The sequence below is a fragment of the Zootoca vivipara genome, chromosome 2 (assembly GCF_963506605.1).
Source record: "Zootoca vivipara chromosome 2, rZooViv1.1, whole genome shotgun sequence".
NCBI classification, from domain to species: Eukaryota; Metazoa; Chordata; class Lepidosauria; order Squamata; family Lacertidae; genus Zootoca; species Zootoca vivipara.
Window position 1 is genome coordinate 122,065,881 of NC_083277.1, and position 27,064 is coordinate 122,092,944.

The 27,064-nt window shown below is 49.9% G+C and overlaps 1 protein-coding gene across 6 annotated transcripts in view; it reads right to left on the minus strand.

The window, feature by feature from the left end:
• LRP1 (LDL receptor related protein 1) overlaps positions 1–27,064 on the minus strand; it is a 335,312-nt gene that overhangs the window by 121,694 nt on the left and 186,554 nt on the right. For all 6 annotated transcript variants that reach the window (XM_060272179.1, XM_060272176.1, XM_060272175.1 and 3 more), the window contains 7 exons: positions 26,890–27,033; positions 24,304–24,540; positions 23,632–23,812; positions 19,668–19,890; positions 17,688–17,877; positions 7,841–7,966; positions 1,470–1,610 (listed from right to left, as the gene is read on the minus strand). In XM_060272179.1, coding sequence (XP_060128162.1) covers positions 1,470–1,610; positions 7,841–7,966; positions 17,688–17,877; positions 19,668–19,890; positions 23,632–23,812; positions 24,304–24,540; positions 26,890–27,033 — 1,242 coding nt within the window. The remainder of the gene's footprint in view (positions 1–1,469; positions 1,611–7,840; positions 7,967–17,687; positions 17,878–19,667; positions 19,891–23,631; positions 23,813–24,303; positions 24,541–26,889; positions 27,034–27,064) is intronic.

Here is a 27,064-nt window from a genome sequence, read left to right on the forward strand (position 1 = left end):
TTCTGCCATCAAGGTTGTGTCATCTGCATATCTGAGGTTGTTGATATTTCTTCCGGCAATCTTAATTCCGGCTTGGGATTCATCTAGTCCAGCCTTTCGCATGATGAATTCTGCATATAAGTTAAATAAGCAGGGAGACAATATACAACCTTGTCGTACTCCTTTCCCAATTTTGAACCACTCAGTTGTTCCATATCCAGTTCTAACTGTAGCTTCTTGTCCCACATAGAGATTTCTCAGGAGACAGATGAGGTGATCAGGCACTCCCATTTCTTTAAGAACTTGCCATAGTTTGCTGTGGTCGACACAGTCAAAGGCTTTTGCATAGTCAATGAAGCAGAAGTAGACGTTTTTCTGGAACTCTCTAGCTTTCTCCATAATCCAGCGCATGTTTGCTATTTGGTCTCTGGTTCCTCTGCCCTTTCGAAATCCAGCTTGCACTTCTGGGAGTTCTCGGTCCACATACTGCCTAAGCCTGCCTTGTAGAATTTTAAGCATAACCTTGCTAGCGTGTGAAATGAGCGCAATTGTGCGGTAGTTGGAGCATTCTTTGGCACTGCCCTTCTTTGGAATTGGGATGTAGACTGATCTTCTCCAATCCTCTGGCCATTGCTGAGTTTTCCAAACTTGCTGGCATATTGGGTGTAGCACCTTAACAGCATCATCTTTTAAAATTTTAAATAGTTCAGCTGGAATATCATCACTTCCACTGGCCTTGTTATTAGCAGTGCTTTCTAAGGCCCGTTTGACTTCACTCTCCAAGATGTCTGGCTCAAGGTTCCGTAGATTAAGTGATGACAAAAGGGAAAAGAGAGAAAGGCATGGAAACATTTCCAGACTTTCCTATGGAACCATCAGAGCAAGCAACTTGCTTTTAAATGAAAGCTCCCTCAGGAGGCAGTGGACTCTCCTTCCTTGGAGCTTTTCAAGCAGAGGTTGGATGGCCGCCTATCATGGATGCTTTAGTTGGAATTCCTGCCTTGTAGGGGGCTGGAATGGATGGCCCTTGGGGTCCCTTCCAACTCTACAGTTTTATAATGCTACATCTTACATCAGATAACCAATTATGTCCCTGCAACACAACCTCTTGTTTTAAATGCCCAGGGCCCTGGCCGTGTCCAAAGGGCAGGCAGGGGTAGGGCAGGAGCAGCAGCATGGAATACTGGCATGGATTACTTCAGGCTCCTGGGTCCCATCAGTTTTGTCTGTTTCTGTAGATGCAAAGCTGAATATGCATTCCAGGAGGATTGTCTCCCGCACCTCAGTTTCAAATCCCAACCCTTCATTTTCAGACTTGTCTATCAACTGAAAAAACACTTTGGATTGACCAGCATCATGTGAGTTGAGCCAGGGCATGCACGGTCTGTATACGCTGAGTGCAGACCTGCCCAGGGCATATGGCCATCCTGACCCAAGAGAAAGCGGAACTGGTCAAGGAGAGCCCTGGTGTTCCCAGGCAAAATACGCACGGCAGAGCTCAGGTGCCTCATCGCTGTTGTCCAGGCAGTCGTTGTCACCATCACATTTCCAGCGCTCCTGTATACAGCGGCTGTTCTTGCACGCAAACTCCCCATGCTGGCACTGAGGAGGTGGGATGTACGATGGGTTGGCTAGGCAGGGAAGAAAAAGAGGGAGTTTAAATGAGAGGCATTTTCCAAAGGGGAAAAAAGAGGGAAATGGTGGTTGCCAAAATATATTTACAGCCTGGTTGATGAAATTTCAATAAATAACTAAATAAACTGCAGCTCCACACTGCAAACATCAACATATAGTATTATCAACAAGACAGTGTTTATCTGGAGATGGTACCTGACACTTTAGCAGTGGAGAACTCAAAACACCTGCAAGTGACCATTGTATGCTAGACTGTCTCTGGGAAGGTATTAATCACAACTGTCTGGAATCTCAAAGTAAGCTGCTTTATATATGCTACTGTCACAGAGGCCGGATCAGGCTACTTCAGAGTGACGACGCTACGCAGCTCTGCATTTTATTCTTTTATTGGTGCTGCGTATTTACAGTGCTGAAGTCATTGCTATTTACAAGGAACGATGTGGTCATTCGGTTTCAGAACCTCCGAATGGCTTTTGGCGCGTCTTTCTCCAACACAAAAGCTTTGGCAGACCCATCCTCTTTCCCCTCCTCTTTCTGCGTAATTCCGGAGTTGGGGGGATGGGTCTCCCCCCCTTATTCGCCCCTTCCTGTCCCACCTGGGACCCTGGCTCCTCTACCTTGCCTGAGCCTCGGACACGACTTCCTGCTTCCCCACTGGAATCGGAACTCTCTCTGCTTTCCCCTGTGCTCGGGGATGGGCTTGAACTCAGGAGGGGAGGGACTTCGCGATATCCCCTGTCCCTCACATCCACCCCCCTCCCAAGCTCTCCTTCACCCCTCCCCAGGTCCCCCCCAGGTGTCGGTGACGACTGGAAGCCTAAGAACTCAGTGCTTTCCGAGCCCGTTGGTGTGAACACCTCCCCCCAGTCCTGCGAGCCCCCCCCTTCCGCCTGGGAGGACGGGAATCCCAAAAAGTCCGTGGCGTCAGAGCTGGTGGGGGTAAAAATGTTCTGCCAATCTGCTCCTTCCTCTGACTGGGTGGATCTCGGTGACGCCCATACCTCATCCTCTGGTTCCTCAAACTCCGCTTCCCAGCGCCATGGTGAACTGCTCTCCCGTGCTTCCTCCCCCTCCCCCTCCCTTTCCATGTGCCAGGGCTTGGGTCTGTGGGGAAAGAGGGCGTGAAATTCTTCTACCAGGAATTCCTCCTGTATCTGAGTGGCTGGGACCCATTCATTCTGGGACGGTGGAGCATCCTCCCATGCCATGAGGTACTCCAGGCCCCCCACCCCCCTCCTTGAATCCAGGATGGCCGTGGCCTCATTGAGTTGCTCCCTGCCTTCCCTCTCCCCCCCTCCCTCGGGGGTTTGTTCGCTGCCTCGGAGCCTGCTGCTTTCCCTGTACGGCGACAGCAGCGATCTATGAAACACTGGGTGCACCCTCATGTCCTCTGGCAGTGCCAGTCTGAAGGCCACCGGGTTGACCTGTTGCGTGACCGTGAAGGGGCCCAACCTTCTGGGCGCCAGCTTTTTGCACCTCCCTCTGATGGGAAGGCCCTCCGAGGACAACCAAACTTCGTCCCCCACCCTAATGACCTCCCCTTGTCGCCTGTGGCGATCTGCCCCCTTCTTGTACGCTTCCTTGGCTCTCTCCAAGTGTTCTCTGAGCTGCTGGTGCACCGTCTCCAGTTCCTCTGCCCAATCCTCAGCCTGCGGGCCCTCCTCCTCCTCCTCCCCCTCCCTCTCTGGGAAAGATCTGAGGTCGCGCCCATAATTGGCCTTAAAGGGCGACACCCCTGTGGAGACGTGCACTGCATTATTGTAGGCAAATTCTGCCAGTGGCAGGCGATCCACCCAGTCTGTTTGCCTCTGGCTGACGTAGCATCTGAGGTACTGCTGCAGGATGGCGTTGACCCTCTCCGCCTGTCCATTAGTCTGCGGGTGTCTAGCCGTCGACAAGCTGACCTCCACCTGCAGGAGGTTCATGAGTCGCCGCCAGAACCTGGAAACAAATTGGCGGCCACGATCCGAAATAACTCTTAAAGGCAATCCATGCAGTCTGAAGACGTGGTCAACAAACAGTTTGGCCGTTTCTTCTGCGGAGACCGCCCTGGCACACGGTATAAAATGGCACATTTTGGACATAAGGTCCACCACCACCAACACTGCAGTCTTGCCTCTGGAAGAAGGCAGGTCTGTGATGAAGTCCATGGACACCACTTCCCACGGCCTGTGTGGTGTGGCTAAGGGCTCCAGCAATCCTGCTGGCGGTGCTCTGACCACTTTTGCCCGCTGGCAGGTGTCACAGCCCCGTACATAGTCTCGAACATCTTCCCGCACCCCTGGCCACCAGAAGTGTCTCATGACCAGGTGAGCGGTCTTGTCCCTCCCAAAATGACCCGCCGTTGGGTTGTCGTGCATCTGCTTGAGGACCTTACGTCTAAGCTGGGTGGTGGGCAGGTACAGTGCACCCTTGTAGAAAAGCAGCCCACTGCGTTCTGCAAAGTCTTTCGCCTGCTCCCTCCCCCCTCTCCGTTCTCTGAAGATGCGGGTGGCAAATTCATCCGCTGCTGTCAGTGCTGTGAGTTCTGCCTCACTCACCACTGCTGCTCCGCAGGACCATGCTGACGGGGGGAAAATGTGCCTGGGTGCCGGTGGCGCCTCCTCCTCCATGTACTCCGGTTTGCGGGAGAGGGCATCCGCCCTCACATTCTGCTCCCCCGGGATGTAGTGGATGGAGAAGTTGAAGTTCGAGAAGAACTCTGCCCACCGTATCTGTCGCTGGTTGAGCACCCTGGCCGTTCTCCAGAACTCCAGGTTCTTGTGGTCTGTGCACACCTGGATGGGGTGCTTGGCGCCCACCAGGAAGTGTCTCCAATGCTGGAACGCAGCGTGGATCGCAAGAAGTTCCCTATCAAACACCGTGTAGTTGCGCTCTGGCTGGGTCAGCTTCCTGGAGAAGAAGGCACAAGGTCTCCACTCCCTGTTGGCGTCCAGTTGCAACAAAATGGCACCCAGAGCTCTATCAGAAGCATCTGTCTCCACGCGAAGGGGCGCGTCCTGAACCACGTGGAACAGGTTCTGGTCTGAGGCGAACACCCTCTTGAGGCTTTCGAACGCTGCTTGCGCCTCTGGTGTCCACCTGAACTTCTGCTTGCCTCTCAGGCAGTCAGTGATGGGAGCCGTAACGCGAGAGAAGTTCTTGATGAACTTCCTGTAGAAGTTGGCGAAGCCTAGTAGTCGTTGGGTATCTTTGCGCGTCCTGGGGCTGTGCCAGTCCAGGATGGCCTGCACCTTGTCCTTGTCCATCGCTAACCCCTTGTCTGACAGCTTGTAGCCCAGGAAGTCCACCTCTTTGGTGTGAAACTTGCACTTCTCCAGCTTCACATACAGGTGGTTCTCCTTCAGGCGCTGCAACACCTCCCTGACATCCTTCACATGCTGCACTGGGTCATCGGAGTAGATAAGGATGTCATCCAGGAAGACCAAGCATTTCCTGAAGAGGAGGGACCCCAGGACGTGGTGCATGAAGGCCTGGAAGCATGCTGAGCCCCCTTGCAACCCGAAGGGCATCACCAGATATTCAAAAGAGCCCAGAGGCGTGAACATCGTGGTTTTCCATTCATCGCCTTCCCTGATCCTGATCAAGTTGTACGCCCCCCTCAGGTCGAGCTTGGTGAAGATCTTGCCCCTGCGTGCCGCTGTCAGGAGATCATCCACTCTGGGCATGGGGAAAGCCACTGGCTCTGTCACTGAATTCAGCCGCCTAAAATCCACCACCAGACGGCGCTGTTGCGTGTCTTTCTTGTCAACCCAGAAGACCGGGCTGCCCCCTGCTGCCTTGCTTTCTCTGATGAACCCCCGCTTGAGGTTCTTGTCGATGAAAGCGCGCAGATCCTCCAGTTCCTGGTCTGACATGGCGTACAGCTTGGCTGGGGGTATAGTTGCCCCTGGCACCAGGTTGATCTGGCAGTCAAAAGGCCTGTGTGGGGGTAGGTGGTCGGACTCCGCTTCGCTGAAGACCTCCTGCAGGTCCCAGTACAGCTTGGGTATCGCCTCACCCCCTTTGACGTGCATGGTGGCCACCGTGGCTATTGGAGGCCCCTCCCCTGGTTGGTGCTCCATGCAATGTTCCAGACAAAAGTCCGACCCAAACGTGATGCATCTCTGGTGCCAACTGATGGAGGGGTCGTGGCGCGCCAGCCAGCTCATGCCCAAGACGATGGGGGGGTCTGAGATGGTGGTGACGTTGAATGCCAGTGTCTCTGAGTGCCTTCCCACCGTCATTCTCATGGGGGGGGGTTTGATGAGTGATGGCCCCTCCCAGCAACTCTCTGCCGTCAATGGTTGCCACGTGCAGAGGAAAATCCAGCTGCAGAAGCTGGATCTGGTGCTGTTCTGCAAAGTTCCTTGAGAAGAAGTTCGCTGACGCCCCACTGTCAATTAGGGCGAGGACCGTCAGGGGATAGCCATTTGGGAGCGTTAGCGTCACTTCTAGAACCACTCCTGCTCTGGGAGGGGTGGGCTGGCTCTGCTCCTCTCTGTGCGGGTGGGCGGGCTGGGGCTGTTGTCTGCGGACTGTGCCTGGCTGCTGCCCCTTGTCTCCTGCAGCCAGGCTTTCCCGTTTCCCTGCTGTGGTGCTGCATCAGTGGGGGAGGGCATAACCGTTCCCGCCTTTCCTTGCCACTCCCTGCGATGTGGGCAGTCTCTGACGAGATGCTGGGGGGAGTTGCAGAGAAAGCAATTCCCGCCTCTTCCCTCCCTGCGTCTTGTCGCCGCTGGGGTTTGAAAAGCCCCCGCGCGCGCGCTATCAATTTGCATGGGTTCCTGGTCCTGGCTGGCCCCAGGCGTGGCTTGAAAGGGTTGTTGGGGGAGTGGCTTCTCCTGCGACCGTGGGAACCAAGCCCGCTTTGCGCGCGTTGCTTGCTTGTCGCTCCACCGGGATTCCTGTCTCACCCCCACCGCCAGAGCCGCTTTGCTCAGCTGATCCATAGTACTGGGCTTTGGACCTCTCGAGAGCTCATCCTTCACCTCCTCATGCAAACCCAAGTAGAACGCCGCTTGCATTGGGGCTGACTCTAGTTCCCACCCCAGTCTGTGCACCAGCATGGTGAATTTCGCCCAATATGCGCGAACTGTCATATTTCCTTGGCGTAAATTATGAAGTTCCTCCTTAGTCTGGTCCATATGACTATCGGACGAATACATCGTTTTCAGACCTTCTAGAAATAGTTTGACATTCTTCATGCAAGGATTCTTTGTTGCGATTAACGGTCTTAGCCACTCCCTGGCTGCCCCGGTAAGGTGCTCCACAATAAACGCTACCCTGTGCTCATCATCAGGGAACTCATCATGGTGCAGCTCAAGAGCATACACAATCTCAGTCTCAAAGCCATGATATTCCCTCGGGTCTCCATTGAACTTGCTTACTAGGGTCCCGGCTCTCCTTCCTGGCAGCACTTGGACTTGGGGTGCCCCTCCCGCCTTGTTTTTCTCTGCATCTAGCTTGTTTTGGAGGTCTACCGCCGCCGCCCTTAATTGCTGCTCTCTTTCCTGAAGTGCTCTCACCTGTTCTGCAAGTTGTAGCCTGTCGTCCTGGACCTTCTTGGTTTCTTCTTTAGCTGCCTTTAATTCCCCCTGCGCCTGCTGCGCCAGCTGCTGCAGGTCTTGCTGGGCTTTCTCTGCGATCTGCCGCCATTTCTCCGCCTCTGACACACTCATCCCGCCAACTCCAAAGTAGCCCAAAAAAAAGATTCGGAGGTTGCTGTCACAGAGGCCGGATCAGGCTACTTCAGAGTGACGACGCTACGCAGCTCTGCATTTTATTCTTTTATTGGTGCTGCGTATTTACAGTGCTGAAGTCATTGCTATTTACAAGGAACGATGTGGTCATTCGGTTTCAGAACCTCCGAATGGCTTTTGGCGCGTCTTTCTCCAACACAAAAGCTTTGGCAGACCCATCCTCTTTCCCCTCCTCTTTCTGCGTAATTCCGGAGTTGGGGGGATGGGTCTCCCCCCCCTTATTCGCCCCTTCCTGTCCCACCTGGGACCCTGGCTCCTCTACCTTGCCTGAGCCTCGGACACGACTTCCTGCTTCCCCACTGGAATCGGAACTCTCTCTGCTTTCCCCTGTGCTCGGGGATGGGCTTGAACTCAGGAGGGGAGGGACTTCGCGATATCCCCTGTCCCTCACATCCACCTTCCAGGATGCAGAGAGGAACAATTCTAGGGAATGTTAAACCCTGGCAATCTCTTGTTTATCACACTTGCGTTCTGCACATTCTTACCTTGGCAGGTGACGTTATCTGGTGCCAAAATCTGGTCCTCTGCACAGGCACACCGCCTGCCTTTGGGGATGGCGAGGCAAAGGCTGCTGCAGCCTCCGTTGTTTACCCGGCAGCTGTTGGAGCCAACTGCAAAAAGGATAGGGAATAAGAGAAGCTGAGCCACAGTTTCACAGGTAAGAACGCCTATGACATACGGCAGGAGGTAGAAAAACCAAGAGAGACCAGCAGAAAATGTTTCAGAGGGAGAGAAATGGAATGAATGGTGTTTATGTAGTCTTTAATTCTGTACTTTAATCAGGTTGCTCCTGGGACCTGTCTATTCCGGCACAACTCCTATTTCCCCACCCCAAATACAACTGCAATCACAATTTTGGCTCTGGAGATTTTTGAGGTATCTGCACATATTTTTGAAACCTCCGACGCCAAGTTCTTTCTCTGAGTGCTTGTTCCTGTAGTCATCAATTTCAAGCTAGTTTTTCTCTAGCATTGTTTTTCTTTTTTGTTGTTGTTTTGTAAGCCTTCTTCTTCCTTACTTCCTCTCACTTTAATCCCTATATCACGGTCCCCTTTGAAAGTTCTCCCAGTTGCAAGGGAGCAGCTTATTCATGAGCAGAAGCCCATGCAGCCAGGAGGCGCTCTCCAAATAACCTATCCCCAAGGACAGGCTCCATCGCATGAGGACAGGGCCACAAAACTGGTACCCCAGGAGGAAGATACTAATTTTATGAGAAAGACCCATTTTATGGGAAAGGTCATTTGGAGGAGTCTTTGAAACACTCTCCCATCTGCACAGGTTACATTTCCAGACAAGTCAGGCCCATGCTCCTGGCAGAACAATTAAAAGGAACCTTGGTGACTACAGAAGAGCAACAATAAGGCATGAAGAGTCCATTAAACTGAAGAAACTGTTCCCCCCCCCCCCGGTCTGGGCTCCGGTATCTGCAGAAACAGGAGAACAGCAGTAACTAAACAGGTGACCACGAAAGGGAAGTGTCACAGTGGCCGGAGTGGACTACTTCAGAGTAACGACGCTACGCAGCTCTGCATTTTATTCTTTTATTGGTGCTGCGTATTTACAGTGCTCAAGTCATTGCTATTTACACGGAGCGATGTTGTCAGTCGGTTTCAGAACCTCCTAATGGCTTTTGGCGCGTCTTTCTCCAACACAAAAGCTTTGGCAGACCCATCCTCTTGCCCCTCCTCTTCCTGCGTAATTCTGGAGTTGGAGGGATGGGTCTTCCCCCCTTGCTTGCCCCTTCCTGTCCCACCTGGGACCCTGGCTCCTCTACCTTGCCTGAGCCTCGGACACGACTTCCTGCTTCCCCACTGGAATCGGAACTCTCCCTGCTTTCCCCTTTGCTCGGGGACGGGCTTGAACTCAGGAGGGGAGGGACTTCGCGATATCCCCTGTCCCTCACATCCACCCCCCTCCCAAGCTCTCCTTCACCCCTCCCCAGGCCCCCCCCATGTGTCGGTGACGACTGGAAGCCTAAGAACTCAGTGCTCTCCGAGCCCGTTGGTGTGAATACCTCCCCCCAGTCCTGCGAGCCCCCCCCTTCCGCCTGGGCGGACGGGAATCCCAAAAAGTCCGTGGCGTCAGAGCTGGTGGGGGTAAAAACGTTCTGCCAATCTGCTCCTTCCTCTGACTGGGTGGATCTCGGTGACACCCATACCTCATCCTCTGGTTCCTCAAACTCCGCTTCCCAGCGCCATGGTGAGCTGCTCTCCCGTGCCTCCTCCTCCTCCCCCTCCCTTTCCATGTGCCAGGGCTTGGGTCTGTGGGGAAAGAGGGCGTGAAATTCTTCCACCAAGAATTCCTCCTGTATCTGAGTGGCTGGGACCCATTCATTCTGGGACGGTGGAGCATCCTCCCATGCCATGAGGTACTCCAGTCCCCCCACCCCCCACCTTGAATCCAGGATGGCCGTGGCCTCATTGAGTTGCTCCCTGCCTTCCCTCTCCCCCCCTCCCTCGGGGGTTTGTTCGCTGTCTCGGAGCCTGCTGCTTTCCCTGTACGGCGACAGCAGCGATCTATGAAACACTGGATGCACCCTCATGTCCTCTGGCAGTGCCAGCCTGTATGCCACCGGGTTTACCTGTTGCGTGACCGTGAAGGGGCCCAGCCTTTTGGGTGCCAGCTTTTTGCACCTCCCTCTGGTGGGAAGGCCCTCCGAGGACAACCACACCTTGTCCCCCACCCTGATGACCTCCCCTTGTCGCCTGTGGCGATCTGCCCCCTTTTTGTACGCTTCCTTGGCCCTCTCCAAGTGTTCTCTGAGCTGCTGGTGCACCGTCTCCAGTTCCTCTGCCCAATCCTCAGCCTGTGGGCCCTCCTCCTCCTCCTCCTCCCTCTCCCTCTCTGGGAAAGATCTGAGGTCGCGCCCGTAATTGGCCTTAAAGGGCGACACCCCTGTGGAGACGTGCACTGCATTGTTGTAGGCAAATTCTGCTAGTGGCAAGCGATCCACCCAGTCCGTTTGCCGCTGGCTGACGTAGCATCTCAGGTACTGCTGCAGAATGGCGTTGACCCTCTCCGCTTGTCCGTTGGTCTGCGGGTGTCTAGCCGTCGACAAGCTGACCTCCACCTGCAGGAGGTTCATGAGCCGCCGCCAGAACCTGGAAACAAATTGGCGGCCACGATCCGAAATAACCCTTAAAGGTAATCCATGCAGTCTGAAAATGTGATCAACAAACAGTTTGGCTGTCTCTTCTGCCGAGACTGCCCTGGCACACGGTATAAAGTGACACATTTTGGACATAAGGTCCACCACCACCAACACTGCAGTCTTACCCCTGGACGAAGGCAGATCTGTGATGAAGTCCATGGACACCACTTCCCACGGCCTGTGTGGTGTGGCTAAGGGCTCCAGCAACCCTGGTGGCGCTGCTCTGACCACCTTCGCCCGCTGGCAGGTGGTACAGCCCCTTACATAGTCTCGAACATCTTCCCGCACCCCTGGCCACCAGAAGTGTCTCATGACTAGGTGAGCGGTTTTGTCCCTTCCAAAATGCCCCGCTGTAGGGTTGTCGTGCATCTGCTTGAGGACCGTACGTCGAAGCTGGGTGGTGGGTAGGTACAGCGCACCCTTGTAGAAAAGCAGCCCTCTGCGTTCTGCAAAGTCTTTTGCCTGCTCCCTCCCCCCTCTCAGTTCTCTGAAGATGCGGTTGGCAAATTCATCCGCTGCCGTCAGTGCTGTGAGTTCTGCCTCGCTCACCACAGCTGCTCCGCAGGACCATGCCGACGGGGGGAAAATGTGCCTTGGGGCTGGTGGCGCCTCCTCCTCCATGTACTCTGGCTTGCGGGAGAGGGCATCCGCCCTGACATTCTGCTCCCCCGGGATGTAGTGGATGGAGAAGTTGAAGTTCGAGAAGAACTCTGCCCACCGTATCTGCCGCTGGTTGAGCACCCTGGCAGTTCTCCAGAACTCCAGGTTCTTGTGGTCTGTGCACACCTGGATGGGGTGCTTCGCGCCCACCAGGAAGTGTCGCCAGTGCTGGAACGCAGCGTAGATCGCAAGAAGTTCCCTATCAAACACTGTGTAGTTGCGTTCAGGCTGTGTCAGCTTCCTGGAGAAGAAGGCACAGGGTCTCCACTCCCTGTTGGCGTCCAGTTGCAACAAAATTGCGCCCACAGCTTTTTCAGAAGCATCTGTCTCAATGCGTAGGGGCGCGTCCTGCACCACATGGAACAGGTTTTGGTCTGAGGCGAACACTCTCTTGAGGCTTTCGAACGCTGCTTGCGCCTCTGGTGTCCACTTGAACTTCTGCTTGCCTCTCAGGCAGTCCGTGATGGGAGCCGTAACGCGAGAGAAGTTCTTGATGAACTTCCTGTAGAAGTTAGCGAAGCCTAGTAGGCGTTGGGCATCTTTGCGCGTCCTGGGGCTGTGCCAGTCCAGGATGGCCTGCACCTTGTCCTTGTCCATCGCCAGCCCCTTGTCTGACAGCTTGTAGCCCAGGAAGTCCACCTCTTTGGTGTGAAACTTGCACTTCTCCAGCTTCACATACAGGTGGTTCTCCTTCAGGCGTTGCAACACCTCTCTGACATCTTTCACATGCTGCACTGGGTCATTCGAGTAGATAAGGATGTCATCTAGGAAGACCAAGCATTTCCTGAAGAGGAGGGACCCCAGGACGTGGTGCATGAAGGCCTGGAAGCATGCTGAGCCCCCTTGCAAACCGAAGGGCATCACCAGATATTCAAAAGAGCCCAGAGGCGTGAACATCGTGGTTTTCCATTCATCTCCTTCCCGGATCCTGATCAAGTTGTACGCCCCCCTTAGGTCCAGCTTGGTGAAAATCTTGCCCCTGCGTGCCGCTGTCAGGAGATCATCCACTCTGGGCATGGGGAAAGCCACGGGCTCTGTCACCGAATTCAGCCGTCTAAAGTCCACCACAAGACGGCGCTGTTGCGTGTCTTTCTTGTCCACCCAGAAGACCGGGCTGCCCCCTGCTGCCTTGCTTTCCCTTATGAACCCCCGCTTGAGGTTCTTGTCGATGAAAGCGCGCAGATCCTCCAGCTCCTGGTCTGACATGGCGTACAGCTTGGCTGGGGGTATCGTCGCCCCTGGCACCAGGTTGATCTGGCAGTCAAAAGGCCTGTGCGGGGGTAGGTGGTCGGACTCCGCTTCGCTGAAGACCTCCTGCAGGTCCCAGTACTGCTTGGGTATTGCCTCACCCCCTTTGATATGCATGGTGGCCACCGTGGCTATCGGAGGCCCCTCCCCTGGTTGGTGCTGCATGCAATGTTCCAGACAAAAGTCTGACCCAAACGTGATGCACCTCTGGTGCCAACTGATGGAGGGGTCGTGGCGCGCCAGCCAGCTCATGCCCAAGACGATGGGGGGGTCTGAGATGGTGGTGACGTTGAACGCCAGTGTCTCTGAGTGCCTTCCCACCGTCATTCTCATGGGGGGGGTTTGATGTGTGATGGCCCCTCCCAGCAGCTCCCTGCCGTCAATGGTTGCTACGTGCAGAGGAAAATCCAACTGCAAAAGCTGGATTTGGTGCTCTTCTGCAAAGCTTCTCGAGAAGAAGTTGGCGGACGCCCCACTGTCAATTAAGGCGAGGACCGTCAGGGGATAGCCATTTGGGAGCGTTAGCGTCACTTCTAGAACCACTCCTGCTCTGGGAGGGGTGGGCTGGCTCTGCACCTCTCTGTGCGGGTGGGCGGGCTGGGGCTGTTGTCTGCTGACTGTGCCTGGCTGCTGCCCCTTGTCTCCTGCAGCCAGGCTTTCCCGTTTCCCTGCTGTGGTGCTGCGTCAGTGGGGGAGGGCACCACCGTTCCCGCCTTTCCTTGCCACTCCCTGCGATGTGGGCAGTCTCTGACGAGATGCTGGGGTGAGTTGCAGAGAAAGCAATTCCCGCCCCTTCCCTCCTTGCGTCTTGGCGCCGCTGGGGTTTGAAAAGCCCGCGCGCGCGCGCTATCAATCTGCATGGGCTCCTGGTCCTGGCTGGCTCCAGGCGTGGCCTGAAAGGGTTGTTGAGGGAGTGGCTTCTCCTGCGACCGTGGGAACCAAGCCCGCTTTGCGCGCGTCGCTTGCTTGTCGTTCCACCGGGATTCCTGCCTCACCCCCACCGCCAGAGCTGCTTTGCTCAGCTGATCCATAGTACTGGGCTTTGGACCTCTCGAGAGTTCATCCTTCACCTCCTCGCTCAAACCCAAGTAAAACGCAGCTTGCATGGGAGGCGAATCCAAAACCCACCCCAGTCTGTGCACCAGCATGGTGAATTTCGCCCAATATGCGCGAACTGTCATATTTCCTTGGCGTAAATTATGCAGTTCCTCCTTAGTCTGGTCCAAATGACTATCGGACGAATACATCGTCCTCAAACCTTCTAGAAATTGTTGGACATTTTTCATGCAAGGATTCTTGGTTGCGATTAATGGTCTTAGCCACTCCCTGGCTGCTCCGGTGAGATGTTCCACAATAAACGCTACTCTGTGCTCATCATCGGGGAACTCATTCTGGTGCAGCTCAAGAGCATACACGATCTCAGTCTCAAAGCCCTGAAACTCCTTCGGGTCTCCATTGAACTTGCTTACAAGGGTCCCTGCTCTCCTTCCTGGCAGCACTTGGACTTGGGGAGCCCCTCCCGCCTTGTTTTTCTCTGCATCCAGCTTGTTTTGGAGGTCTACCGCCACCGCCCTTAAATGCTGCTCTTTTTCCTGGAGCTCTCTCACCTGTTCCGCAAGTTGTAGCCGGTCGTCCTGGACCTTCTTAGTCTCCTCTTTAGCTGCCTTCAATTCTCCCTGCGCCTGCAGCGACAGCTGTTGCAGTTCTAGCTGGGCTTGCTCAGCGATCTGCCGCCACTTCTCCGCCTCGGACACGCTCATCCCGGCAACTCCGAAGTAGCCCAAAAATGATTAGGAGGTTGCTGTCACAGTGGCCGGAGTGGACTACTTCAGAGTAACGACGCTACGCAGCTCTGCATTTTATTCTTTTATTGGTGCTGCGTATTTACAGTGCTCAAGTCATTGCTATTTACACGGAGCGATGTTGTCAGTCGGTTTCAGAACCTCCTAATGGCTTTTGGCGCGTCTTTCTCCAACACAAAAGCTTTGGCAGACCCATCCTCTTGCCCCTCCTCTTCCTGCGTAATTCTGGAGTTGGAGGGATGGGTCTTCCCCCCTTGCTTGCCCCTTCCTGTCCCACCTGGGACCCTGGCTCCTCTACCTTGCCTGAGCCTCGGACACGACTTCCTGCTTCCCCACTGGAATCGGAACTCTCCCTGCTTTCCCCTTTGCTCGGGGACGGGCTTGAACTCAGGAGGGGAGGGACTTCGCGATATCCCCTGTCCCTCACAGGAAGCAACAAAAATACCAGATACCAGAAGCCCTTGAAGCTCTTGGGAGGTTCGCTTACCTCTCTTGCACACTGCTAAAACATTTCTGTTTAGACAGGCCTACCCAGATGCTTAGAAAGTTGAGGTAATTTTAAACTTGTTTTAGTATTTTAACTTTTGTATGTTTTATAGAAGGGTTGCAAATTTTTGTGCACCTATTTTATTGGGCAGACGGTTTACTCCAATGAGAGATATCTATCCACATGTTTAATATGTATAGGCTTGCAAGGAACTCTAGTTAAATAGGCTGGATGTCTCCTGAATAAAAAGTTCATAGACAGGAGTAAACTGTACTGCATATTCAGACTAGGTCACTGGTGGCGAACCTATGGAACACATGCCAGAGGGGGCACTCAGAGCCCTCTCTGTGGGTGGGCACGCATCCTGTTGCTCCAGTACAGTGCTGGCAGAAGGCAAGGGCAGTGCAACGAGTCCTCAGCTCAACTTGGGCAGCCAGAGCGCCATGTGTATGGTGGGTCGGCACAGGAAACTGTGTGGCTGGAGCGGGATGCGATGCCTGGCGGAGCGCCGACTCTTTCCAAAACGGGGGTTGCAGCTATTCTTCGGCCCGAGTTCATTGTGCCCAATTGCACAGAGGCTTCCAGAGCATATCATGGCAATTAGTATTTTGCGCAAGTGGGTTGCGAAATAGCACCGGCAATGATTATGGTGGGCCCTAAGTTTTGGATGCTTCATGAGCAAGATAGTAAAGCCAAAATCCCCAAACTGGCCTGTCTGCTGCAGCGCCTTTAGGGCTCCTTTTGCTCAGTCGCTCCATGTGGGACGCCAAGACCAAGGAGGTGCCCTTGTGGTCAGGGAGGTGCAAAGGAAAGGGCCGGCTGGGGCATTGGTCCCATTCGGATATGTGACACTGTCCCCAAGCAGGCGCTCATATTGTTTTCAGAGGCTAGGCATGGATCCTGGGACTTGTGTCCGAGTAGATGCGCCTCGGATGGGACGTTGAGGGGTGCAAAATGGAGCCACACCCCAGGGCGCACGTTTTCCCTTGGGTCACCTCCGCTGAGGGTGAGGAGGGTGCAGCGCTCTGCACCCGCTCAGAGCCGCGCTGCCGCATTGATGGGCTGGCGAGAGTTCCGAGCAGCCGCCTTCGTCCTCCTGCTGCAAGGCTGAGGCTTTACACACCCTCCGGCCACACCGGACACCCTGCGTAGGGGTCACTTGGGCTGGGTGAGGGAGTGGGGCTAGCACGTGGGGCAGCCCCTGGGGCCCTTTCAGGAAATGGTGGCATGATGGGGGGTGCCGCTCTGCACGCGCTCAGAGGGCCAACGCCAAAAACACTTGCTTGCTCTGGCTGGAGCTTAAAAGCAGGGGATCCTTAATAATTTTAAGTCAATGAAAGCACTTGGGATTGCTTTCCTTACTTAGTTTGGATCATCTTAATGCAAATTTTTACAAGTTGTTTGTATAACTGAAAGCTGTTACTGTGTTTTTCTTTTAAGACAAAATATGTTGTTTTTTCTAAACTAAAACCTCAGTATTCAACTTAAATTACCTTGTTGGCACTTTGCAGATAAATAAGTGGGTTTTGGGTTGCAGTTTAGGCACTTGGTCTATAAAAGGTTCGCCATCACTTGCCTAGGTCAAAGTTCCTAATGTTATACCCTTTCTAAGGACCAACATCAACTTTTGAGCAGGTTTGATGGATCAAAATGGATAACAATGATGGAAAAGTTCATCAATGTGATACATTGCAGAAGCTGCTTCGAACGCTGCTGAATCGTAGGGACAGCCAAGTGAGACACTGACATTTTAGGTGATAAGAGCCTGGTGATAAGGTTAGGAAAACATCATAACCAACAAGATACTAGAAACCATAACAGTCTTGGACTATTTTGAAGAAAACGCTGGAACTGCTGACAAAGCAGGAATTAACACTTTGCCCTAATTAAGACTATGGATACCCATGATCTAAACCTTATGTCAGTGTGCCTATGTGGGTAAAATAAAATGGATGTAAAAGATGAAGAATTCCAGCCCAGTTCCTGATGAATATGATATATATTCAGAGACTCCTGCTCCTTCTTATCCAACTCTCCTTTACTCCCTTTCACCCAGATGAAGGCAGAGCATCCTGGACCACAGTACTGTCTGGGTAACCATGAACTTCAATTCAAAAGTCTAGGGAACTTTAAAATATTAACATCTTATAAGGAACTTTTTAAACTTAATTCAGAAAGATTTATCAATCACTTAATCAAAGAGCTCTCTAAGCAGTTTGAATAATAAAACTGTAGATTAGAATGGCAGCAATTATCGATATTCAGAACCCTCAGAATTTGAAGCATGGGGAAGCAAAAAAATTATAATTTGGCATAATAGTTGGTTTAATAGATATATATTTGTATAATTTGGAATATTTTTTGATATGATTGATTTCTAAGTGAAAATCTAATAAAAATTTATTTAATAAAAAGAATAATAAAACTTAGTTAATATCCACATATTGTAGCTAAAATAATGATTAAAACACAAATAAAATCTTTTTTTTTTTGCTATCTATATAGGTAACTAAATTATATGCCTGAGAAGGCTTGCTGAAATAAAGACGTTTACAGAAGGCATCTAAAGCAATGTAGCAAGCCGATATCATGAATCTGAGTTGGGCAAGCTCATTGATCCCACAGAGATTCAAACACCCATCCTCATTTGAATCGCTCTGCACACCATTGTGCTGATTGTGACTCAAACAAAAGATGTAACTGCAAACATGGCTTTTTGCAGTTGTAAGTAACCACAGCAATACTTTGCCATGAGAAACTGCACTTAGGTTCTGCCTTAGTGCCTGGAAAAATTAAAAAATCCTTTCTGTACCAGAGGCCAGATAATAAATGAACCACCTGTGTGTATGTCCCCTGCCTTGACTACCTGGGATCCTGTTTCCCTACAGTGCCTTTCGTATTCCTGCACAGCCTACTTGGATAAGAAGCTGTCAGTGGCTGAGTTGCAATAAATCAGCACATCCTGTGCCTGTCCTGCCACGCACCTTGCTGCTGCTGAGCATCATACATGCGGATTTCAAAGATTGGCGGACGTTCATTGCGCAAAAGCTTAACAGCCTTGGAAGTCTGGTCCAAGCGATAGATGATACCGCTCCGGTACTCTGTCCAGAAAAGGAAGTTGTCATAGTGGCACAGCCCAAAGGCATGGTTCAGTTCATTGCCATCATACACAATCTGCATTGGGGGGGGGGGGGGAGAGAGAGAGAAATGGGCATTTCTAGATATGCTGTGATTCTTCTTAACTAACCACCCAAATACCACTCTAGTGATGCCTTTTTAGGACCTAAGATGCAGCACAGGCCAATAGCTGACTGCTGGAGCAACTGCTTTACATGCAGAGGGACCCAGGTTCAATTCCAGAATCTAGAGAGCTGCTGCCAGATGGTGTAGGGTGATAATAAGTGAGGCAATACAGTGGTCTGACTCAGTGTAAAGCAACCTCTTGTGTTCCTATGATAAATGCAATAATGTAAATAAATATAATGTTGTATTCAGTGAGTTCTACTCAGAATGGACCCACTGAAATTAATGAACCTATTTTCATCGTGTCCGTTGATTTCGACAAAAGGAATTCCATGCTGCACTATTACAAACATTGTGCTTTCTTTGTGCGGAAGTGGCTGGTAAGCAGATGTTTTTGTCTCTGCAAGGGCAAACACCATGAATGTTTTGCAGTGATTATGGCAGCTGCACTAGGGTTACACGCAACCTATTGGATGGTACCTGAGGTGTCATAAGTCCCTCCCTCCCAAAGCTCCACTCTGAATGCCCCAAGTCTTCAAAATAGTATAAATCTGGATCTCCCCACTATAGGGGCTCCTCCACCTTTCCTTCCATTGGGAGGCTATACCCACACCTCCAGCAATTAAAATTTTACCCTCCTCCCGCCGCTAGAATCCTGATTGCTAGGAAATGGAAAGACAAACTGCCCCCTACCATAACAGAGTGGCAAGCTCTGCTGATTGAATATTTACAGTTAGCAAAATTAACAGGCTGGGTGCGGGACATAGAATATCAAAAGATATCCAAAGAATGGAAAATTTTCAGAGAGTATTTAAATACATATAGTAACAACAACATTCTATTGGCAGAACTTGAGCGTTATCTGTAAAATATAAAAAGCGAAATCAAGAAAAGAGAGGAAAAATTCTAGCGTAAAGTCGACATAAACTAACTTGTGGGAAATAACAACAACAAAAAAAAAACCCAGATATGATGGAGAAGGGTTGGAAGTTTTGTTTATTTGTGGAAGTGGAATACATCTTGAGATATGATTTTGGTATGTATAATTTCAGTTTTGAGAATTTGGTTTGATGTATTTTGTTATATATTTTATTTGTTTACATTTGGAAAGATCTGATGTAAATAACTTTTAAATCCTTATTCGAAAGGATTTTAAAAAAAATAAAATAATTTTTTTTTTACCCTCCTCCCATCCTCCCACACTTTCAGGGGTGTGCCTTTTGCTAGATATGCTACAGCTGTTAAAGCATTCCGAGGAATATGTTACTCTCCATATGGGTTCAAGCCCAAAGATAGAGAAAGGGAACAAATACAGTGGTACCTCGCTAGACGATTGCCTCACAAGACGAAAAACTCTTGCAGTTTCAATGGAGACTCACAAGACCATTTTTTTTCGTCCCATAGGGTGCCTCGCAAGACGATTTTTTTCCTTCCGTCTTGCGAGGCACCCTATGGGAAACCACACTTCAATGCGTTCCTATGGGAACCACTTCATAAACTACTTTTTCGCTATACGAAGCGACTCACGGGACGAATTAAATTCGTCTAGCAAGGCACCACTGTACAGCTTACAAACAGCTGAGAAAGACACAAGGCAAACAGGTGCCTAAGCCTTGCATGAAATCACTGGGCAGAGAAGAGAGGGAGGCAGGTGTAGGTAACTGAAGAAAAGGGCAGGAATATGCCCCAGTGTGAGAGGCAGAGGCAGAGCTGATACTGACCTTCCGTTCTGTGCCATCCAGCATAACCATCTCAATCCGGTCATAAAATGCATCCACCCAGTACAGCACCTTAGCCGGAATATCAAGGCTCAGTCCATTGGGCCACAGGACAGTTTTGGAGGTGATGAAGACGGTGCGATGGGTGCCATCCATCCAAGCCTTTTCTATCTTTCCCCTCTTGCTGTCTTTTGGGTCTTCCTCCCAGTCAGTCCAGTACATCCACCTTATGTGTCAAAAACAAAAATAGAGGAGAAAAAAGAAACCAATTATGCTTAAGTTCTGTATCCTGTTTCTCCATTTTCTTATTTTTTTTTTAACACATTAAACATAAATTGTATTCTATAATATATTATACAGGTGAAACTCAGAAAATTAGAATATCGTTGAAAAGTGCATTTATTTCAGTAATGTAACTTATTATTTTTTCTTTTTCTTTTAATTTTTACAAATGCTTTCTTTTGGAAATTATACAGTAATAAAACAAATAGTTACAATAATACAAAAATAAACATCACCATTACATTTCATTAATTATATTCCATTTATAATTGACCCGCCCAACGACAAATAATTACAATTACAACAAATAAAGCTTGACATATCTTGCTTTGCATGTCATGCATCTATCTCATATATTGGTTTCACCTTTTAAGTTGCGCTACTGAAATAAATGCACTTTTCGACGATATTCTAATTTTCCGAGTTTCACCTGTATTATAGACCATAACCCCACAGTGTACTCACAAAGTCCCATCATTTAGCTGCAAAACCACCCAGCAAACCAGGCTACACCTTTGGCACAGAGGTTTCCAACCTGAGAGCTTTGGTCTCCTGGGGCAGGGGGCACACAGTTACCCAAAGGGGTCTGTAAAGCAGTTATCTCACCTGCCCAGCGATCACCCACTTGTTTAAAGGAGAGGGGAGGTTGCTACTTTGCAGCTTTAAGACAGCTGTCTTCAAGCATGTGACAAAGGTGTCTTTTAAAGCAGCCTTCTCCCCCCTCCTTTTAGCATGTGGGCAGGTGGTGTCAGGGCTGGGAGACACTCCCTCTGCCCACCTGCTTACTCTGATGTTTAAAGCAGAAGGGACAAGATGCTGCTTCAAATAACTCATTTGCAAATGGCTTTAAGACAGCCCCCACTGCCATTTATGCCAACTAGTGCAGCAGAAGTGGCAGCTGAGAGGACAAGTAGAGAGGCAAAAGTTCAAGAGTGGAAGTTCTCTATTAGAAGAAGTTGAGTGACAGGGTTCTCCTCTCCCCTCCCTTCCTCAGGAACATGTTCTCTTTAAATACCTACTTGGGCCCTGCACATCTTACTTATTCATATTAACCAAGCAGAGCATGGCTAATTCAATCCTTGCCAGATATATTGCTCTGTACTGCCTGGAAAAGCATTGCACGAACAGATACAGACACATGCGAGCTTGAAAGGTCAGGTGGCACAGTAATTGGCTCCTCTGAATGACCAGCATCGAGACTTGGAAATACTTGGAAATTAAGATTATTGAACCCTGTCTGATGAGCTGAGCAGGTGGGGTGGAGGAAAGGGAAAGATGGAGAACAATCACAGCTTTCTTTTTCTTTTTTAAAAGACTATTGATAATAATGATAGGGACAAGGAGGAAACAGCTCATCTGATTCCCCCTCTCTTTGCCTCTCCCCACCCACCCACTGTGCTTCCTGACTCAAGAGAGCTTGTGAGTGTGTGCACATTGCAATTCCACTCCCTGCTGAGCCTGTCTGAGCAGCTCCTAAGAGCAGGATGTGGCCTTTTAATCCCCCAGGGACTGGCAGCCCCAGAGACACCAGTGTGAAAACAGAATGAACTCTTGAGCTGAAGTCTTTGGGGAGTCGATACAGCAGGAAACGAACCAAAACAATTCCCTCCTGGTGAGTGAAAACTCTCTGGCCTGTACCACATGCAAGAGGCTCAGTGAACTGCACAAACATGTGAGCGACACTATTTGGAACATAGGGCTACCCTAGCATAATCTAGTCAGAAACAGGCCACTACTGCCAGGAGCTCCTTTATGTAAGACAATGAAGAAGTTGCAGTCAGCAGGTAAAGAAAGGTTTGCTATTGGAGCTGAAGGTATATACTGTTATGAGTTTGCGGGTGTTAGACACCCTAAATTCTTGGATTCAGTAAATGTTAGAATTTAATCAACGTTAAAACCAGGTGTCAGACACTAGATTTAGCAAGTATTACAATATAAGACAGGCCAGCATTCCCATGTCTGGGAATCGCCTGGGAGATGAGCCCTTAAGAAAGACAAGTCAAAGAGAATGAGCCATTAAGAAAGACAAAGAGAGGGGACTCTCTCACACAGCTTTTGGGAGCAGCCCCTCCTCCAGCTCAGAGTTAGTTAGAAAGACAAAGGCCAGAGTTTGAAGTAGAATAGTATTTAGGATTGGGTTTCCAATGTTGACCGTGATGTGAGGTAGGAGAAAAAAGGTTGCAGTCTGGTAAAGGTGGGTCTGTAAAATGCAGCAAGCTAGAGAGATGGTCAGAGTCATGGCTGATGTCTGTTAGAATCCAGGGCTGAAGCTATGGGAGAAGCAATACCCTCTTTGTTTGTGAATGCTGTGAACCCCTCCATCATAGGCTCAGGTTGTATATTATTATTATTATTATTATTATTATTATTATTATTATTATTATTATTATATTTATACCCCGCCCATCTGGCTGGGTTTCCCCCGCCACTCTGGGCGGCTTCCAACAAATAACAAAATACATTAAAATATCACAGATTTAAAAACTTCCCTAAACAGGGCTGCCTTTAGGTGTTTTCTAAATGTCAGGTACAGTGGTACCTCTACTTACGAATTTAATGTGTTCTGAACGCACATTTGTAAGTCGAAAAAATTTGTAAGTCGGATCCCATAGGAATGCAATGGGAGAAAAAATTCGTAAGTCGAAGCAACCCTATCTAAAAATTCGTAAGTAGAAAAAATCCTATCTAAACCACATCCAAGATGGCAGGCGGAGCTCCATTCGTAAGTAGAAACATTCGTAAGTAGAGTTATTCGTAAGTAGAGGTACCACTGTAGTTGTTTATCTCCTTGACCTCCGATGGGAGGGCGTTCCACAGGGCGGGTGCCACTACCGAGAAGGCCCTCTGCCTGGTTCCCTGTAGCTTTGCTTCTCGCAGTGAGGGAACCGCCAGAAGGCCCTCGGCGCTGGACCTCAATGTCCGGGCAGAGCGATGGGGATGGAGACACTCCTTCAGGTATATAGAACCGAGGCCGTTTAGGGCTTTAAAGGTCAGCACCAACACTTTGAATTGTGCTCGGAAACGTATATTTATAAATAAATCATATACAGTGGAACCTCGATTGTCGAACGCTTCAGAAGTCGAACGTTTCGACTTTCGAATGCCGACAACCTGGAAGTGAATGCTTCCATTTTTGAATGCGCCTCGGAAGTCGAACGTCTTCTGAGGCGCATTTCTCCATTGCAATTGCTGACTGGCAATTGAGCCTCGGTTGTTGAACGTTTCAGAAGCTGAATGGTCTTCCGGAACGGATTACGTTCAACAGCCGAGGTTCCACTGTATTGTAAAGACACCTCGCTTCCAAAAGGAAACACAGGCCTTGGGTAAGCATGCCTGGAACCCCTGAAATTTTCCTCTGCTCAGAGAGTGGGGTGGTGTGCAACAATACTTCCCACAGGCTTGGAGGTGTTCAGCTTATCTTATTTCTCTTGGCCAGCTTGTTTATTTAATTTATATCCCATCTTTCCTCCAAGGAACTCAAGGTGGTGTGATTCTCCCCTTCCCTATTTTATCTTTAGAACAATTCTGTAAAGTAGGTTAGGCAGAGAATTCAACTGAAGTTTGGTTAACAGATGCTGTGCATGTCCACTTTTTGCTTTGCATCCCTGTTACATCCCCATCCTTATTAAACAGCAGCCAAAAGTAGGCTCCCTGGTGCTCATTGGAATAGCATGGTGACACCCACCCATTCAAGGGGTCCACCACAATGGCTCGAGGGTGAGTCATCTGTCCTTCAATCAGAGTCTTCCTGGTCTGTGCAGCCTTTGATAGCCGGGCAACACTGATTGTCTTCTTGGGCCCATCATCAGTCCAGTAGAGGTTGTTCCCCATCCAGTCCACAGCGATGCCTTCCACATTGTGAATGCCTGGAAGGAGTTAAAATCAACAATCATGCTCAGCAAAAGCAAGCCAGGCAGATGGGGACGCATCAGAAACTGAGGACTGAAGTGAAAGTGACACAGCCATATGAATGGTGCCATGTACTCTGTTGGTTTGATTTCTACTGAAACAGACAAGGCACGAGGCATGATGGACACACATGTGCAGACCACACCTACTCTGCAAAAGATGCAGAGAGAGAGATTCAGCAGCAGAACACAACATTCGGGTTGGTACCCAAGAAAAAACAAAGAAATCTATGCATGAAAATAGTACAACCTGTGCTGTGCACTTTTCTGTCACCCATCAGCTGGCCTATGTTCTGAGCAAAATTGTGTACCAAAATCCAAATTCTACTCTTTCTTGTATGTGGGCACTTGAACCTCACTCTCTCTACTCCAATCCGCACACAGACTGTACTAGGAAACCAGACCAGCACCTAGCATACTGAAGCAGCCTGGATGAAAGGGGTACATACCATCTTTCAGGATTGTTTCCCTGTCCGTTCCATCAATCTTCTGTCGCCCAATCAGGTAACTGGTGGTGTCAGCAAAGTAAATGAAGCCAGTCTCTGCATGGAAATCCAGGGCCCTGGGGTTCATCAAGTTTTCAATGGGGATCATGTGCTCATCAGGAACTTTGGCTCCCATGTCCATCCCACGGATGATGCCTGGCCGACCTTTGCCATAAACAAGGAACAGCTCGTGCTCTGGCTCTGGAAAATGACAAGGGGAAGCATCAAAACAACAAAGCTAGGCTAACTTTGATTTGCACTGAAGCTCATCTAGAAGCTTGGGCACTCCTGTCTTCCACAATGACAAAACTAAAACCCGTAAGAAGAGCCCTGCTGGATTAGCCCAACTGTCCAACTAGCCCACCATCCTGTTTTCCATGGCAGCCAACCAGATGCCTTTGGACAGTCTACAAGCAAGGCATGAAGGCAACCGTCACTCTTCCCCTGCTGCTCCCCAACAACTGGTATTCAGAGGCATATTTGCCTCTTAAAACTTGGAGACTGCATATAACTATCATGATCAGTGGCCACTGATCCATCATTTGTTCAATCCCCTTTTAAAGTCAGCCTCCGTATGGTGCATCTAATTTCTACCTACAATCATGAAAAGACAAGCAGTAGTCATCTCTATTCTTGAAAACGGGAAGCAGAAAGGAACAGAGCCAGCTTCCACTTGCTAAGTCAGAAAGCAGCTATCTGTAAACAATGCATATATTTGAACCTCTGTTTTGATTCCTCAAGTTCATTTCCTTGTTGCAAACTGTTGCATATTTTGCTTTGGAAGACTGAAAAGCTGCAAATTCTCTCCCATGCTGCTTAAATTCGTAAGTAAGCAGTATCTAAACACCAGCACTAGAGAGCAAATAATTCAACATACAAAAAAACCCCCATACATTTGGAGTTATATACTTCAATTGGCTTATATGCTACAATTACATTTGGCATGTTTGGATTAGAACAGAAGGATAGTTAAGGGCAAGTAGCTGGCCGTGTGACTGCATAGTGCACAAAGCAATGCCTGTAAAGAGAGGTAAACAGTTGTCCACGTTTTTGGACAACAATCCTTTAAGTGGAATGCATCATGTGAATTTATTTTACTGATCTGCATGTGGAAATCACAGTCCTAAAGTGGCTAGGTTGGGGGGGGAGAGAAATTTTAAAATTATACATTTGGAAGCCTCATAGGAGCCATGGGGCAAGGCACTGGGAGCCCTCACTGCATTTACTGCCCCCATATCCACAAGCTCTTGCTCAGAATAATGAAGACGACTGAGCATTTGTTCACTTGGGCTGCTAAGCGTTTTCCCTTCCACTTCTAAACTTAATCTGTGCCTAGTCTACAGCCAAGGAAACCCACCCAACTGCTTGGTCTTCAGCCTCTTGGGCATAGTCAGTATCTATGAGATTGAAGGAAAACTGGAGGTCAGCAAGGTTTGCAGGTTCTGGCCTTTTCCATTATAATGAACTGATGAGTTAAAAAGGAGGAGGTCAGATGCTTGGTGACTAACAGCTTTTCACACTGTGGTATTTAGCTGGCAACCCATATCCCTTCTTGTGCAAGGATTTTTCCTGGCCTAAAATCAACCACAAGCTGGACTCTGGACCAGCAGCTTTATATCCACAAACAGATTGGCTCATACAGTACATCTGCCACATTGCATCATCTGGTATTCCGGGAACTCTAGCTGGGACTAATTTCATGTGTGCCTCTTCTCCCTTGCACCCAGATCTCATAGGCAGTAGTTCAGAGGTCACTTGGGGCTTTTCTTTAGAGCAGATCTGATGGTGGCAGGATGCCCTTGCCTTCTACCTTATGTACAGAATGTTAAAAGCATCAGCTTCCCATAAGGAGGAGAGCCATTAAGCCATAAGCCACAGGCTCATGAAATAATGCTGACACATTCAGGACACACACAGAGACAGCAATCCATCCATCCATCCATCCAGAGAGAGAGAGCTCATTTGGGAGATCTGGGCTCCCAACTGCCCCTCTAGCACTCCCTCTGTGCTGCTCTTCCTCCTGGACAACAGGGAGCTTGGGGCCAAGACTTATTGCCCACAAGGCTGTCGTGGTGGGTTCAGCACCAATCAGGATACAAATGGACAATGCTGCGGTGATAAAATGGTGCTACCGTCTGACTTCTGCATAATATATTTGCTTATTTTACTGGAACACCATGCTATGGCTCAGGGTGAAGTGGTGCTGGATTCACCACTTCGCCAAAAATACTCAAATCTCAGGATTCTGTCATGAGTTTCCAAGTCTCTCCCCTGTTTCTTTGCCCTGAATAAGTTCACCAATCATCGGTCCCACTCTCGACTTTGCTTCTGCCGCCATAATGTTCCCTATTTGTCAACAGGATGCATAAGTGACCCCGTCTCACCAAACACCTTTGTATAATATATGCTGGCTGACAACAATGATTCACAGGGTGAGACCATTAAGGCAAATTGTTGCTGACTAAAACTGAAAGGCAAAGCTTCCTCGCCACCTCACCCTCCCGGCGCAGCCCCACCTCACCCCAGCCTTAGTGTCTGCAGGCCACTTACTTTTGCAAGACTTTCCATCGCTGCCTAGGCTGAATCCTGACCGGCACCGGCATGTTCGGGTCTTGTGGCTATTTCCAAGGAGGCAGATGTCAGAGCAGCCACCCGGTTTGCCAAACTGGTCCTGTTCACAGGCATGACTCCTCACTGCAGCAACAAAGAAAAGTTCAGACAGTTT